Source organism: Polypterus senegalus, chromosome 7 (genome assembly GCF_016835505.1).
Source record: "Polypterus senegalus isolate Bchr_013 chromosome 7, ASM1683550v1, whole genome shotgun sequence".
Lineage (NCBI taxonomy): Eukaryota > Metazoa > Chordata > Cladistia > Polypteriformes > Polypteridae > Polypterus > Polypterus senegalus.
The window spans coordinates 160371838-160389324 of NC_053160.1; the positions used below are offsets into that span (position 1 = coordinate 160371838).

A 17487-nucleotide genomic window follows, 5' to 3' on the forward strand; every position below is an offset into this window, starting at 1 on the left:
CCAATAAGTTAGCAAAAACGAGAGTACCACAGTTCACCCTCAAAGGTCACGCATAAAGACAATTTCCCCTTTGGGGTTAATAAAGTATATGAAAGCAAAAGAAATCTAAATTATTTGTTTCCATTTGAAGAGCTAATTGTAATACACTCATGAACAAAAAAGGAAAGTAAAGTTGACTTGATTTAGAGTTTTTTTTTTGTTACTTTATTCCCTGTACCTGATAATATTGACATTTGTGATTTTCATATAGTAATACACTAATTAACAATAAAAGGAGAGTAAAGTTGACTTAATGTAAAGGTTTTTTTTTACTGCTTTTGAAAAATTTTTTACTGTTTTGTTTTTTACTTTTTTATTCCCTGTACCTGATAATATTGACATTTGTGATTTTCATATAATGTGAGCATACAGTGTATGCATGTGCCTAGTGGGGTAATGAAGTGAAATGAACTGAAGGGTACCTTTTGAGTTTTGACACCCTAGAGCCTATAGGGGTCTTAATCTGGCCTTGGCTAGTATCTTTATTTTTTCAATCTGATTGATAATTGCCAGCTTTTTAAAAAAAGAAAAACAAATTAAAAACAATGACTTGAGCTAATCACATAGCAGACACCATTTACTGCGATTCTTCAGCATCTGCCCATTCACAGTGCCACACTGTACTATGGGTCGCAGGAAATCACACAACAGACAAACCGGTATGAAGAGTGGTGCAGCAAGATGCTGATCTCTTTCTCCTAGTGCTTGATTACTCACCCCTAAATAGAAGATATATGGCTTCTCTACAGATAAATAATATTACATTTTTCTTTTATGTTTATGTAGTGAAAAGGTGCTGCTCGGCCAGGAGAAATTCGCTCTTCAACTTGAAAAAGAAGCATATAAGAACCAACATGAGAAACAGCAACAGGTCTGTGTAGAGAACTGTATTGAATTTAATATAGAAAAATAAATACAGTGTCTGACAGTGGAAGGATTCAATATTAAAAAACAAAACTCTGTGCTATAAGAATATTATCAGCTATATTGCAGTTATAGATATATAGGGGGGCAAGCCCCCCTGGAGCCTTTGGCACCCAACCCCAGTTGCAGCCAGAATATTAGTAAAATCTGTAAATGTACAAAAGAAAAATTATTATTTAATGGAGTAAAAATCATGAAATGAGAATAAAATATTTACTCTCTTACCGATTGGAGTATTCCCATTAAACTGAGGTCCACTATGCTCAATGAGTATTTATAAGAGACTAAATAAACGATCCATTCATTTTAACTGACATTCCTATAGATAAAAAAACTTTTTTAAAAAAATGACTCATTTAAATAATAGGAAAAATGACGTGAAAACTAAAGTGGTATGCAATGGGTCATCGTAACTCGGCCTTCAGCTAACTAAATCACCTAAATACAAACATTGGTGTTATGAATAGATCATTTTTTTAATAATTTGTTTCTGTGAAAGAAAGTTTACTCGATCAAAAATAAAAACCACGACTTTCTTTATATTAAAAACCACAACTTTTTTGATATTTTAGTTTATAATTTAAAAACGGAATAAGAATCTGAAAATCTAACAACATCACATTAAAGTTCGATAAATTCTGAATAGAAATATACCAAACATATATACAGTGATCCCTCGCTATATCACGCTTCGACTTTTGCGGCTTCACTCCATCGCGGATTTTAAATGTAAGCATATCTAAATATATATCACGGATTTTTCGCTGGTTCGGATTTCTCGGACAATGGGTCTTTAATTTATGGTACATGCTTCCTCAGTTTGTTTGCCCAGTTGATTTCATACAAGGGACGCTATTGGCAGATGGCTGAGAAGCTACCCAATCAGAGCATGTATTACGTATTAAATAAAACTCCTCAATGATATACGATATGCTTCCCGCGCGCTGCTTAGCACACTTCAAAGCTCTAACAGCCCGTATTGATTTTTGATTGTTTGCTTTTCTCTGTCTCTCTCACTCTCTCTGACATTCTCTGCGCCTGACAGAGGGGTGTGAGCAGAGGGCTGTTGCACAGAGGCTGTTTGCTTAGAAGATACGGACGCTCCTTTAAAAAATGCTGAAAGGCTACCTTCACATTGATCCCATCATTGCGGCAGCTTTATCGTGGGTGCTTCGTATACTTAAAAGCCCAACAGCCCTATTGACTTTTGATTGTTTACTTTTCTCTCTCTCTCTCTGACATTCTCTGCCCCTGACGTTTACTCCTTTGAAGAGGAAGATATATTTGCATTCTTTTAATTGTGAGAAAGAACTGTCATCTCTGTCTTGTCATGGAGCAGTTTAAATTTTTGACTAAAGGGTGTTATTTCATGTCTAGAGGGCTCTAATAATGTTAAAAACGTATTTAGAAGGTTGTAAACAGGTTTTCTATGCTCTAACTGCGAAAATATTAGATTTATAAATAAAGAATACTACTTCGTGGAAATTCATTTATCTGTCTGGAGCGGATTAACCGCTATAAACGAGGGTTTACTGTATAACTGTGCGGAGAATATTTATAAACAGTGTGGGAGAGTTTCTAAGGGTTTAAAATATATAAAAATAACCATACAAACATATGGTTTCTACTTTGCGTATTTTCACCTATCGCCGGGGGTTCTGAAACGCAACCCCGCGATTGAGGAGGGATTACTGTATGTAGGTTTTAAAATAAGCCCGATTTAAAGCGTGACAAAAAATGTGACATAAAAACATCACATAAAATCGTTGCACAAAATCCTTACACTTTTAGGCTTATGATTTTATATAGAGAGAGATTTTGTTGAGGAAGGTATTTGGGAGAACAAGGATGGCTAATTTTAGTTGGATTGAATAATTTATATGAAACACTGAAGCAAAATACCAACATCCCAATGGGTTTCTAGTAGCAGCGACTGTATGGATGTCCATGTCACACAGCGAACAATATAATCAGCCTGCTGTTTTTCAAGTATTGCAGATTTACAACTCCAAAAGACTGAGACAGACTGGAATAGATACAGAGACAAGGTGAGATAGATAGATAGATAGATAGATAGATAGATAGATAGATAGATAGATAGATAGATAGATAGATAGATAGATAGATAGATAGATAGATAGATAGATAGATAGATAGATAGATAGAGTGACTGGGTGGATAGAATTGCACAGGCCACTTCAAATAGATAGATAGATAGATAGATAGATAGATAGATAGATAGATAGATAGATAGATAGATAGATAGATAGATAGTGACTGGGTGGATAGAATTGCACAGGCCACTTCAAAATATTTGGGCACCAATGGGTGTCACCATTTAATTGACACAAAATAAAAAACGAAAACTGTGGTCAATGGCATTGATAACAAATAAAATAACAGCATGTTGGCTAGCTCAACAAAAAATGGTTCCTCTTATGGAGGGTCAGGTTTTGTGAAGGAGCTTGCTCAAGGCCAAAGAGCAAAATACCTCCTCTGGTTTATATAGAACCCTTACCAGAAGTGTCCTTTCTTGGTCGCTTCTCAGGGCCGCAGGTGGAAAAAGAGAAACCATTAGCGTGAGTGCCCACTCTCATCCCATAGTGGTACTACTTACCTCAGGAGATCCAGGAAGGTGACTCCCAGTTGCACATCCATGACAATAGATAAATAACATTTATTTTGCACATTTAGCCACTCATGTGTTCCAGAGGTGCTACATTAGGCAACATAGAGCAGACACACACGCAAACATAGCTAATGAATTATTAATAAATTGAACATTTTGGGAAAAATTATACTGTGCTACATACAAATATAAATAGTTTTCCAGGCCTCGAAAATGTCTTCTATTATTTTTCTATTATATTTGATTTTAAAAGTATGTTTACCAGTTTGGATTTACAAGGCCAGTGTGACAGCATTGATAAATGTTTTAGTTTTTAATTCGCCTTGTAAAATGGTTTTAGATTCAATTGCCCTCCTCAAAATCCGCTGCCAAAAGGGAAGTCCAGCTCTTTCGTTTAAAGACACTACTCTGTAGCTGTGGCACACTTGTAGGATTACTGAACGATGGTGGAAGAAAAAGAGGCTGACTATATCTGTGCCGGTTTTTAGCATTTCTCTGTTTAACTTCCAGCAGGCAGTTAAGAAATATAAATATGAATACTTCTCCGATTTGGTATCCTGTAATTCTAAGAAACCCAGAGTCCTATTTAAAGCAATTAATGCGGCTATTCCCCCTGTTCAGAGACGGGTTTAAATAGTACTGTCCATTCATGTGAGCAGTTTCTTTCTTTTTTTTTCAGTAAAATCGATACTATCTGCTCTGGAATTATACCAATTGGCTGGATACTTCATGTTGTCAATTGTGATGTTGTTTTGGACTCCTTTGATGTTGTTTCACTTTCACAGCTGATAAGTATAGTATTATTGACTAACTTTTTCCCATTAGATATTATTCCACCATGAGTTTTACAGCTGACAATTATAAATGGTTCTATTAGTAACACTGTTTACCCTCATGTTTTTAAGCATCTGGTGGTGCGACCGTGTCTTAAAAATGTCTCATCCTATATGAGCTATTTTTAGGAAATATAATGTTTCTTTTCATTGTTATACTGATGACATGCAGGTTCATATTCCTGTATGCAACTCTGCAATGTATTGGTTGCATAATTGTCTTGAAGAACTAAGATCCTGGACAGTTTTCTTGATCTCAATCATAATAAAAAGTAACAGCTGGAAGTTAGTTCTGCAGCCAAAGATCAAATTGGTTTTGAACGTCTTGGCACTTTTGTGGACTTTTGTAACCACTAAGTTCAGAATCTTGGGGTTATTTTTGACAACAACCTCTCTTTTGAGAAACAGGTTCATTCTGTGGTCAAGTGTTGCTTTTTCCAGCTTCATCTTTTAGCTAAGCTTAAGCAGGTTGCAGTGGTTCAGAATGCTGCTGCTTGATTCTGTATCTCCAATTCTAGCCTCTTTACATTGGCTCTCTGTTAGTTTCAGAAATTATTTTAATTAGTGCTGGGCAGCAATTAAAATTTTTAATCGTGATGAATCACAGACAGGACAATCACAACAATCACATTGTTATGTACAAAATTCAACAATGAACTCAAAAGTAGTGTATTGCGTGTATTTGGTTTGCAAACACTTTAAACAAATAAGGTGCTTTTAAAAAGCAGTATTCCTTTTACATAGTAGCAGTTGTGGAGGACTGCCGGCTTCGTGCTCCAAGCCGCCAGGAGGAGCTCTCCCGACAGCAGGATCGTGCCCCGAGTTCCAGCAGGGCCTTATGGACTATGTAGTCTTTTTACACAGCCCTGCTGGATACCTTGGGGGCCACCAGGAGTCGCTGTGGGGGGGCTTATGGGCTCTTTTGTGCCTTATGACCCGGGAGTACTTCACTGTCATGTTATGGGAAGGAACGACATGCTCCCGGGGTGAAGAACAGGACTGTTTGCCCTGACCCGGAAGGGAAAAGGAACTGTGGTCTGATTGGACAGGAACGCCTCCGGGTCAGTGGCTATAAAAAGACGATGCCTAGGTCCAGACACTGAGCTGTGCTGGGTGGGAGAGGAGCAAAGTGTCTGGGCGAGGAGAGAGAATATTGTGGTAGTGTTTTTGCGGTTTAATATATGAGTAGTGTGGAAGGTGCTTGGTGCACTGTGCTTAAAAATAATAAAAAGTCTTGGACTTTTACCTGGTGTCTGGAGTTGTACCTGAGGGTTCAAGGGAGCACTAGCGCCCCCTACTGCCACACAGTTAAAATATTTCTTGTAAATCTCAACTTAAACATTAATGTAATCAAGTCAAATATAAAACCAAAGCTATTTGCCACTGCCAGGGCTTTAACGTTTTATCTAGTTTGTTATAGAAAAACAAGTTAACCTCAAAGTCAAGAGCTACGATCACAACATTATAACAGGCACCGTCCGAGCAACTGCAAGTTAACTTGTCAAAATCTGTTTTCTTTTTTATTTGAACAGATACCAGAAGAAACATTTTCTTTTATCAGGGAGCAGCATAAACAGTCTATGTTCAGTAGCATCTCTTTGAGGGTTAAGATATTTTCCAAAAAACTGTTTTATGAAAAGCGCACAAAGCAATGGTTTCACGCATAAATCAACATAAAACGTCTGTTTGCACGGTGGGCTGGCTGCCTGGCTGTCTTTGCAGTTGCAGTGAGACGCGATGTGATGTGTGCCTCCCGTCATCGTAAGTGTTTGTCCTCCTAGGCCAGCGTTGTCATAGGTGCTTCAGCTACACAAATGTGTTCAGCACCACGATCAGCTGGGAACCGATCAGCCGATGCCGGTACCTCACTTCCGTTTTTGATCTACATGTCCAGATCACTTGCATCAAAATCGGAGTCCGACTGATTCCAAATGTGTTGGCCTGTCATTTAGTATTTAAATAAAAATCACTGGACTCATTTCCTGTCATGTGTAGTCATTTGGCTGAGCCACCAGATGTGTTCTCACTTTGCCAATTACAATGATAATCTTAGCTATCACAATCCTAAAGATGAATCAGAGACAGAAAAGAAACTTGAAGCTCAGTGTTGCTTGGGGAGTGCATATCCTAAACCTGTTCTTCTGGAATAAAGAATTGGGAAAGGATGCACAGTAATGTTTGTTTTGTCTTTGTGAGGTAGATATGCAGCATGAAACATTTTTAAAAAACGTATTGCACTCTTCAGTGGTGATGTGAACGAGAGGCATACATACACTAGAAATGATTTTACTGCTGTATGACAGATTACATGCAGCTGCTACATACCAATGAGGATTTGGAGACCAATATTCTCTATGGTTTTTTTTTTACTTTAAAACCTCCATAAAAACTTGTTTTATTGATTTGACAATTGCAAAATAATCTGCAGGACAAATTGTAGTGTCAGTTTTACAAAACTGTATGCAAAATGAAACCTACCTGTTTTGCTCACTACAACTGTCAATCTTTCTAGCACCAAATTAAAAAAAAAAAAGTTATAATCCATACACCTTCTGCTACCTTTTTGCTCTTTTAGGAATTACAGGAAATGATAGAAAAACACAAGACCCAGAATGAAGCATGGCTGAAAGCAAGAGCCGAGGAAAATGACAGAGAGAGGAAAGACCTCAGCAAGCTACGGGTAAGGCCAATTATAGGAGGATCAAACTGCAAGACCTGGAAATTGTATTTGGATTTGATAAGTAAAGCAGAATGATGTTTAGACTTTTGCAGAGGAAAACAAGATAGTGAAAGAGTTCATATAACTGACAGGTGTAAATAAAGTAATCCTTCCTGTTTCGCTGCACAGGTTCCAAAAAAACCCACGTTCATCAATTTTGACTGCTTCTACTGCCAATTTTTTTCTTTTGAGGAGGTGATTTGTTCCACATCCAATCCAAAGGTTTCACTGAGGGAATGAACTTGGGTGCCTTACAAGAGCACCTCCAATTACACATGATAATTACTGCTTCTACTACAAATGATGAAATAGTAGTTAGACACAGGACAGACAACTGGAATACCATATCTGTCCATGTAAATCTTTACTGGTTTGAACTGCTTTGTCAAACAGAGCCTTGGAGACCTTCAACCTGTTTCAGTCACGTCTAAATGTGCCCTACAGGCTGAAAGGGCAGCAGCATAAACTTGGGCACACTTTGGTATTCTTTAAAAACATTTATTAGGACAGTGGTTCTTAAATTCAGTTCTAGGGACCCCATGTGGCTACAAGTTTTTGTTTTATCCAAGTTCTGCCTTTAATTTGATTCTTGACTTAAGTACATAAACTGTCATTTCCCAGTTTCTGTGTTTTGAGGTCAATGTAGAAATTACAAAATGAAGTTTGCTAAATTTGTAATAGAATGTACCAAACATATATATTGTAATAAGATACAAGAACACTTCACAAAGAGTTGGGGCACCATGATGAACCCCACACATTGTGATGGCCAAAAAACAAAAGAGAATAAATAGTCATCGTGTTCAGTCGGGTGCCTTCTTCAGACAGGCTCCAGGATGGCGTTGATTTCAGTTATCGTGTCTGTAAGCTAGAAGGTTCAGGTTCAGGAGGGCATAAACTGGATGTGATGTCAGAGAAGGAAGAATTAGACATTGGACAACAGCACTACCCTCTGGGTAAAAAATGATTCCTGAGATTGTCTCCCAGATGCACATGTGTAACTAATAATGACATATGTACTGTCATTCTGATAAATCTGATTGGCCAGTTTGGTTTTGCTGATGTAACAAAAGAGGAAGCACAAGTGTGAGATAAACAAGGAAGAGAAATGACATGGCAGGCATGTAGACAGTCACTTTCAAAGACAGCAAGTATAAAAGCAGGCAGGATGCGAGAAAACCGCCTCAGAAATAATGATGGAGTCTGAGAAGCAGGATTTGCTCAACAGATGGAGACTGAGTTAAGTAGGTGAAAGTCCACGTATGGCAAGACATAGCAAATATTTTTAAATTATTCTATTCCCAACCCCCTCCTTCTTTCAACATGGGTTACAAGGGAGGCCTTTTTAACAGAAAGATGTGGGTGGACAAGCATCCTGACTGGGTTGTTTAGTGGTTTCCTTTCCTGGTTGGGCTGTCCATTAGAATGATTGGAGACAGAGAGACTGCTTCCGAGGGTATGTGCTCCGCTAATGCATTAAGCGGTGACATTCAGACACTTGCAGGGCTTCATGGGTGTTGTAGTTTTGGTGGGCAGCCATGTTAGGGTTCCTTAGGTGGCTACTAAGGGGAGCTGCTGGAGGCTGGAGGTTCTGCCTGACCCAGAAGTGCTTTCTGTATGCAATGTGATAAGTAATCACAAGTAATTCCAGTTCTAGTTTAAAATAAGCTGTTGCACTTCACCCAGTGAGTCAGAGTCAGGGTAGTAGTTGGACAAAGCTCATTTGGGAGGAATGGAGAAAGGAAGAATGGTATTGTCGGAGTGGAGGGTGTGAAGGAAGAAACCTATATAAGGTATTTGTGAAAATAATTTGTTTGCACCTGAAACTGTGTCTGTAAAGTTTTGTCAAGGGCTTGAAGCTGTGAGATGCCTCCTAGTGGCTACTATACATGTACGGCCAGGGACCTTCCATGCTGGAAGGACTGGGGGAGGGAGTGTATCCAGAGCAGTACCTCCACTGGAGTGCTAGGTGGCAGCCCCTCTGGGTTGCAGTGGTGCCTCCATGGGAATTGGAGTTGGATACAGCCCTGTTGGGATCCTTGCACACTACCAGGGGGTGCTTCAGCAGCTTTTGAGCTCTTATGGGCAGTTCTTTCACCACATCTGGAAGTGATGCCGGAATTGGAACAACGAGCATCTGGAGCACATCTGGGTGCCATATGAAGGAGCCAGCAGCCACTACTCTGGGAGCCAGAGTTGGGAGGAGGGAGACAAAGCTTGACTGAAGGAGTGGTGGAGGAAAAAGAGAAAGAGAAAAGGAAGAAATTGTGTTGTTCTTGCTTGGACTGTGTGTTGTGCTTGTGAGAAATGGGGAAAATAAAAACGTGTATACTCTGAACTTGTGTCCCACACCTGTCTGTGTTGGGTTGAGGTGGCGGTGCCCGCCTGGTATTTCAATATATATATATATATATATATATATATATATATATATATATATATATATATATATATATATATATATATATATATATATATATATATATATATATATATATATATATACTGTATATATGGGGTGTTTATTCTGATTGTTATTACTATTAAGATACAATGAAATGAGCAAACAACACACATTTTATTATGAAAACATTTACGCATTTAAACCTTCAGCAAAAATTCAAATATTTCCAAATGTCCTATAAATGTAAAAAATCATATCTGCTATGCTTTTCTGAATTCAGAACAAGTGAAGAGAACAAAGACCAGATAATTAAATGAGATCAGTGAGAGGTAAAATGACTCACTGATTATAAAACTGGTTGTAACAAAAAACCTGTAGCCACAGGGGGTCTTCAGGACTGAGTTTGAGAACCACTGCAGTAGGAAACTAAAAAAGTCAGTAATGAAATACACGCCACTTGCTTCTTGCCTTCCAGCTGTTCTTAAAGAAATATGTTTACTATGTTATGTCAAAACAAGATACAATGCCCTAGTGGCATCCAAACTAAAATGAAACTACTATACTGAAACCAGAAAAAACTTTAGTAGCCCACAACTCCAATAAAATAATAAGTTAATGTTCAGTCCTTCAAACAGTATTTTTTCCAAATAGATGTGCCCGCTGCAAAATATGAAATCTAAGCCAGTGAAAGGTTTTTATACCAAGTCAATAAATCTTGTTTTCCATACTGTAAGATTTATTGACTTATCAAGAATTTTATATTTAAGCATATTTTAAGTATTTCAAGTACATTTGCTTACCCCACTGGCAGATTTTTTTAATAAATAAAAGCAAAACAACTCCCTTTTCCATTTTCTTTTTTGACTTTTCATATATATTTTTAACTAGGATTGTTTTATTTTTGGCATTTGCAGCTGTACTTTCTTCGAAATAATAATAATCTAGAACAACAATTTTGCATGAAATAGTCTCTCCATATTTCAAAATGTTAAAGAAAGTGTTTTGAATGCAAGGATGCTGTATTTATTGTATTATTACAAATCAACAGCTTTCCAACTTCCAAATTCCTGCTTGAACATTCTCACTTTTATGACTATGAGATACACTTCTAGAATCTTCTTCTTCTTCTTTTGGCTGCTCCTGTTAGGGGTTTCCACAGTGGATCATCTTCTTCCATATCTTTCTGTCCTCTCCATCTTGCTCTGTTACACTCATCACCTGCATGTTCTCTTTCACCACATCCACAAACTTTCACGTAGTCCTTCCTCTTTTCCTCTTCCCTGGCAGCTCTATCCTTAGCATCCTTTTCCCAATATACCCAACATCTCTCCTCTGCACATGTCCAAACCAACGCAATGTCGCCTCTCTGACTTTGTCTCCCAACCATCCAACTTGAGCTGACCTTCTAATATTCTCATTACTAAACCTATCCATCCTCGTCACACCCAAAGCATATCTTAGCATCTTTAACTCTGCCACCTCTAGCTCTGTTTCCTGCTTTCTGGTCAGTGCCACCGTCTCCAACCCATATAACATAGCTGGTCTCACTACCATCCTGTAGACCTTCCCTTTCACTCTTGCTGATTTCCATCTGTCACAAATCACTCCTGACACTCTATTTCACCCTGCCTGCACTCTCTTCTTCACCTCTCTTCCGCAATCCTTGTTACTCTACTGTTGATCCCAAGAATTTAAACTCATCCACCTTCACCAACTCTATTCCCAGCATCCTCACCACTCCACTGACCTCCCTCTCATTTACACACATGTATTCTTTCTTGTTCCTACTGACCTTCATTCCTCTCCTCTCTAGAGCATATCTCTACCTCTCCAGGGTCTCCTCAACCTGCTCCCTACTATCGCTACAGATCACAATGCCATCAGCAAACATCATAGTCCACGAGGACTCCTGTCTAATCTCGTCTGTCAACCTGTCCATCACCATTGCAAATAAGAAAGGGCTCAGAGCTGATCCCAGATGCAATCCCACCTCCAACTTCAATGCATTGTTCGCTCCTACCGCAGACCTCACCACTGTCACACTTCCCACGTACATATCCTGAACAACTCTTACGTACTTCTCTACCACTCCCGACTTCCTCATACAATACCACAGCTCCTCTCGAGGCACGCTGTCATATGCTTTCTCCAGATCCACAAAGACGCAATGCAACTACTTCTCATCTTCTCTATATTTCTCCATCAACATCCTCAGAGCAAACATTGCATTTGTGGTGCTCTTTCTTGGGATGAAACCATACTGCTGTTCACTAATCATCACCTCACTTCTTAACCTAGCTTCCACTACTCTTTCCCATAACTTCATGCTGTGGCTCATCAATTTTATTCCCCTGTAGTTATTGCAGTCCTGCACATCCTCCTTATTGTTAAATATCAGCACCAGTACACTTCTTCTCTACTCCTCAGGCATCCTCTTACTTTCCAAGATTCCATTAAACAATCTGGTTAAAAACACCACTGCCATCTCTCCTAAACACCTCCATGCTTCCACAGGTATGTCATCTGGACCAACGGCTTTTCCATATAAAACTCTCTTTTAAGTTTATAAGTGAAGCTCATTGTTACTTCTCCCACCCCACATTACTCCTGTTCATGAGTGCAATGCAAACAATGAAACTGAAGAAAGTGAAATGTTTTTATATCAAAGCATTACATCTTGTTTTATTATTGTAAGATTTATTGACTTATCAAGAAATCTGTATTTAGGGTTTTTTAGTCTATTTTAAGAAATCTTGTCAATTACATTTTGCTTACCCTAGAGGCAGATTTTTGTTTTGCCAAATAAAAGCAAAACAAGTCCAGTTTAAATTTTTTTTGTTTGTTTTTGTATGGTTCAGTTTAAGCAGGTCTGATCTCATCTTACTGACACCTACAAGCCTGTCATTTTGGAGGGAGCGTCTGCAAAATTTTAATTTCCCCATAGGGACAAATAAAGTATAATCTAATCTAATCTGCCATTTAGTGTTTAGTCAACATCCAGTGTGACAGATAGGGGGTGCTATCGCTCTCTTCAAACCTTGTCCAATATGCCAGACACCAGATAGAAGTCCAAATGTTGACTTTATTCATACACAACAGTGCACAAAGCACCGTCTCCTCCGCCATACTCATTAAATTATACAATACACTACAATAAACCAATCCTCCACTCCCAGACGCATTGCCACCCTTCCACCCAGCTCAGCTCGCTGTCTGGGAGCTGCCACAGTCCTTTTATAGTCCGTGACCCAGGAGTGCTTCTGAACCCTCAGTCCATGTGATTCGGATGTACTTCCGGGGCGTAGGGCAAATAATATTCTTTGCTCCTCCCTGCAGCTCCCTCTAGTAGCCCCTGTGGTATCCAGCAGGGCTGTGGATGAAAACTCCATTGTCCATGATTCCCTGCTGGTCTTTGGGGCACCTCCATGCTGAAGGGAGGGCTCCATCTGGCAGCCTGGGGGTATTGGCCAGGATGACAAGCCGGTCATAGACCACACCAGACAGAGTTCAGGTAGCCATTTAGTTATATAGCGCCCTCATGTGTGGAGTCCAAGTCCAAGGATGTTATTCTAAAGCTTTATAATGCACTGGTGAGGCCTGATCTGGAATACTGTGTGCAGTTTTGATGTCCAGGCTACAAAAAGGACATAACAGCGTGAGAAAAAGTCAAGAGAAGAGGGTTATGAGGAAAGATTTACAGAGAGTTTAAGCAAAAGAAGATTAAGAGGTGACATGATCTTTACTATCATTTTTTTGAGACTTTCGAATTTTAGTACTGCTCTGCATGTGTATCACACCAACATTTTTGAATTCTTTATGACATTCTACTTTGTCATCTACTCTTTGGCTTTTATTTCCGGCCACGGGCGTGGTTAAATCTCTTGGCACAAAGTCTCATCTTGCAGGACGTGAAAGTATCTCTCTGAAAAAGTCATGTCCCATCCCAGGATTTTTTTTATTATAATCGAGATATGTGTAAGGGTGACAATAAGCAAAGCTGTAAACAAAAAGTATATGTTTTTTGAAAGTACGTAATGTTACGAATTTCCCATACATTCCAGATATTTTCATATTCCTTAAGATTACTAATAGCTGGTTTAAAATTTCTGGGATATCAATGTCCAGTTTTAATTTGTAGCTAGCTTGCAAGTATAACTGAAATGCTGGCTTGCTATCTTGTAGTTGAAAGCTTCTCACTTGCATATTAGAATTAAATATATGCAGTATACGAGTTCAGTTTTTGGAAACGTAATGAGGTAAATGAGTAACGAACACCCCTCCAGAAATTGTAGATAAACTAATGGGAAAGCCCATTCCTCCTCCAATGAATCGGTGCTAAGATCAATCTGCAAAACACCCCTCTTAACAAAGCAGTGATCAGAATAATGGGAGAATCAACATGAGTTAGAAATTACTGGTGGTGTTAGTTGACTGGAGGAGGTAATAAAGTTCTACATATTAAGAGTTACATGACGCAAGGTGTTACATGAAGTAATCGATATTAGAAAAAGTATAAAAGCACATGAATTGTTTTATTGGTGGCTCACTCCATGGACTGAAACATTTATGCATAACTCTGTGCAAATAAAGAAATGTTCTGCATTCTCATCTGGGCTCCCACAACAGATGAGACATTACTTCACATATCATTTAAGCATTTCATATTCTTTTATCAATTTAACTATTTATTGATGCAGAACAAGTAAGGTTTTAAAGTACTTCTTTCACTTTACTTGGGCTTACACACAGTAAGAAAACAACTGTTATATATGTTTGTTGCCTCTTATTTCTTATTTTGGTAATTCAACTTTCTAAAACAGAAAATGTCCTTGTTTCTTCACAGGAAGATGTGCTACGTGAACAGGAGAAATTGAAAGAAGAGCAAATTGTAATGGAGAAGCGCAGTGAGCAGTTATGTGCAATCATGAAGCAGTTTAAAGGCCTGTGAAATCAACTGTGACACACAGCCTTTCAAATAACCATTTTTTGAAAAGTAGCTATTGTGCATAAAATGAATTCTACAAATCCAAATATAGTAATATGGAAAGAGCAATTGGATGGCATATAATCAAAGATTGTTGCAGTAAACAACTCTTTTAACTTAACATTCCACCAACTTTATAAAAGTAGAATCAGCAATGCAGAGTCAACCTACAATGACATCATTCATAAATACAGCTGCATTTGTGTTATATTCCAATACAATCCCAATCCCTAAAAACTGAACACTCTTTCTGTATGTTTATGACACAATCATCTATCTATATTAAAGCAATTTACGTTTTCGCATTCTTACTATGAATGTGTATCGTATGTATGATCGATTCCGATGTCACTGCCTGACTTTTGCAACTTTTCATCAGGGACATTATTAGATCAGTGCAGCTGCTGCTGGCAACAACATGCAGTCCTCAGAATTACCTCAGACTTGGTTTAATTCTGCACTAACACATCTTTCCCCACCAATAATACACAGACATCCTACAAATTTCAAAGAGCACAAGTATTTAATTATGAAATCTATTGCAAAGCCTTCAAAGCTAATTTGTATTTAGTGGCAATACACCACAAGATCAAATATATAGTTTATTCTGATTATGCCAAACTGTATATTAGCGGTATATAATTTGTGGCATATCTAAGAAAAGCATCCAGCTTGCAAACACAAAGAAAACTGTACACCTTATAAAAATCCTATGATACAAGAGGAATCACAAACACGTCAAAGAGTTGGGGCACCACCTTCATGACCCCGTATAACAGAAAAAGCTGAAAAACAACAAAGCACACAACAAGCTGCAGATTACGTCTTTTCAGGTAGGAGCTCAGAAGAGAACTGGAGCAAGATGGGCGGTTCAAAGTTATGAGGTAACTCAGCAGGAAAGGGCAGTTCCAGCAGGGCGGAAAATGGAAGCGATGTCAGTGGTGAAGTGGCCGTCAGTTCTGCATAGTGGGGAAGAGAGAAGTTATTAGAACACAGTGCCAGCCCCTGGTTTGGTGGGTAATTACAATCACCAGAGCCCTTATGTTGCCTCCCATTTACAGGCACATGAAAAATCTATAAATAAATAGAGCACATAAAGATGAAATGCTTTAAGAGCCCCTTGTTACAGCAAGTCATGACAGTACAGATTTAGTGCTGTATCATTTATCAGGGAATCTACAACTTCCAGCCTTCACTGAGTTAGGTCAGGTCAGGTCAGGTTGGGGAGCATGACTTGTTACAGCGTGTTGCTGCACCCACCAAATGACGAAACAGCTCGGGATCCTGGTTGGCAACCCCCCAGGCAGACATACGGAAATGAGCATCTATCTGCCGCAGCCAGGTGTTACGTGGGCACGCCCTTGGCCTGGTCCAGCCACTCGGGTCCTAAACAATGCTGATCCTGTGAGCTGGATCTCCCTTAGAAGATCACAAGGCTGTAGTGCCGTAACTGATGCTCCTTTACAATGCAAGTAAACTGCCTCATTTGGTACTCTGTGAACAACCGCTCATTCAACACAAAGTCAAACCAGCAGTACCCAAGGATTCTCAGAAGAGACACCGTCCAGTGTTTGTTTCAGGTCACTGGATAGTGTCCATGTCTCACAAACATATAGCAAAACAGGAAGCACCAGGATGCTAAAGACTTGGACATTCATCCTTTAGCATAGATATTAGGAGAGCCGCATACCCCTTTCCTGTGACCTCATGATCCCCCCATGCTCTCCCTATCCATCTACTGACTTCATAGGAAGAGTTACCAGAGACATGAATGGCATTGCTGAGGTAAGTAAACCTCTCAACAAGGTCGACACTCTCTCCACAGACAGACACACTGCTGATGGCTGTGCCCAAGAGGTCATTAAAGGCCTGATGTTGGTTTTTATCCAGGACACTCGTAAGCCCAGGCACTCAGACTCCTCACTCAGTCCCTCGAGAGCCCCGATCAGAGCCTCCATTGATCACAACATCATCAGCAAAGTCAAAATCAGTGAATTTCTTTACACCAACAGATGTCCCACAGCCACTGGACCCCATGACCCAGTCCATGCAAGCATTGAGGGATAGCAACATTTAAACTTGGATATGACCAGAATGCTTTCTGACTTTTTTCAGCAGGATTTCATATCCCGATATTAATATAACATCTTTTGAATGTGATTTTCATGCCAAAAGGAAAGGTTGATCCAAATAAAATTGTCTTAAACACAAAATGAGCCACCTAAATACATTTTTAATGTTCTTCATAGATTTTTTGAGGGTGCTCATTCCAAATCTGGCAACAGAATTACTCTGACATTCAGTTTTTGAGAGATGATGGTTTAAAATGAAATAAAATATACTATTTTAGGGAACAACATGGTATGTTTAGACTTTAAAAAATTATAAATTAGAATGTAAAACTGTTTTAATTTTTAGGTATTTGGTACACTATATTAATTCCTGAGGGGAAACTTAATTTTTGCATGACATTTGGGGGTCAGAGTGCAGTATCAGCCATTATTTAGTGCCTCTCGTCCTCACAGGTGGCGCAGTGGTAGTGCTGCTGCTTTGCCGTAAGGAGACTGTGGGTTTGCTTCCCAGTTCCTCCCTGTGTGGATAGCACTTTGAGTACTGAGAAAAGCGCTATATAAATGTAATGAATTATTATTCTGGAGCAGTTTTCAGGTAAGAGCCTTGTTCAAGGTCCCAGAAGAGTAGGATCACTTCAAGTACTTTCAGAATTTGAACTGTCAACCATCCAGATACCAGAGTAAATCCTTAGCTTTAGAGCCACCACCAAATATAATTATTACTTTCAAAAAGTAATCACTTTATGGTTTTTATTGCTTATGATTCATTGTGTTTCATGGTGGAATAATCAACAGATGTCTGATAAAATAGACTCACCTTACTTTCCATTATAGCATCTCTGCAATTGAGTGATGACCTGGTGGAACCTCTCACGATGTTCAT

At 38.9% G+C, this 17487-nt stretch overlaps 1 protein-coding gene across 4 annotated transcripts in view; it reads left to right on the top strand.

The window, feature by feature from the left end:
• The window catches only part of zmp:0000001301 (rab9 effector protein with kelch motifs), a 72579-nt gene extending 57736 nt beyond the window's left edge, over window positions 1–14843 (top strand). For all 4 annotated transcript variants that reach the window (XM_039759436.1, XM_039759437.1, XM_039759438.1 and 1 more), the window contains exons 17-19: window positions 826–910; window positions 7001–7105; window positions 14392–14843. In XM_039759436.1, the coding sequence (XP_039615370.1) occupies window positions 826–910; window positions 7001–7105; window positions 14392–14496 (295 nt within the window). In that variant the 3' untranslated portion in view covers window positions 14497–14843. The remainder of the gene's footprint in view (window positions 1–825; window positions 911–7000; window positions 7106–14391) is intronic.
• Window positions 14844–17487: the final 2644 nt, after the last annotated feature.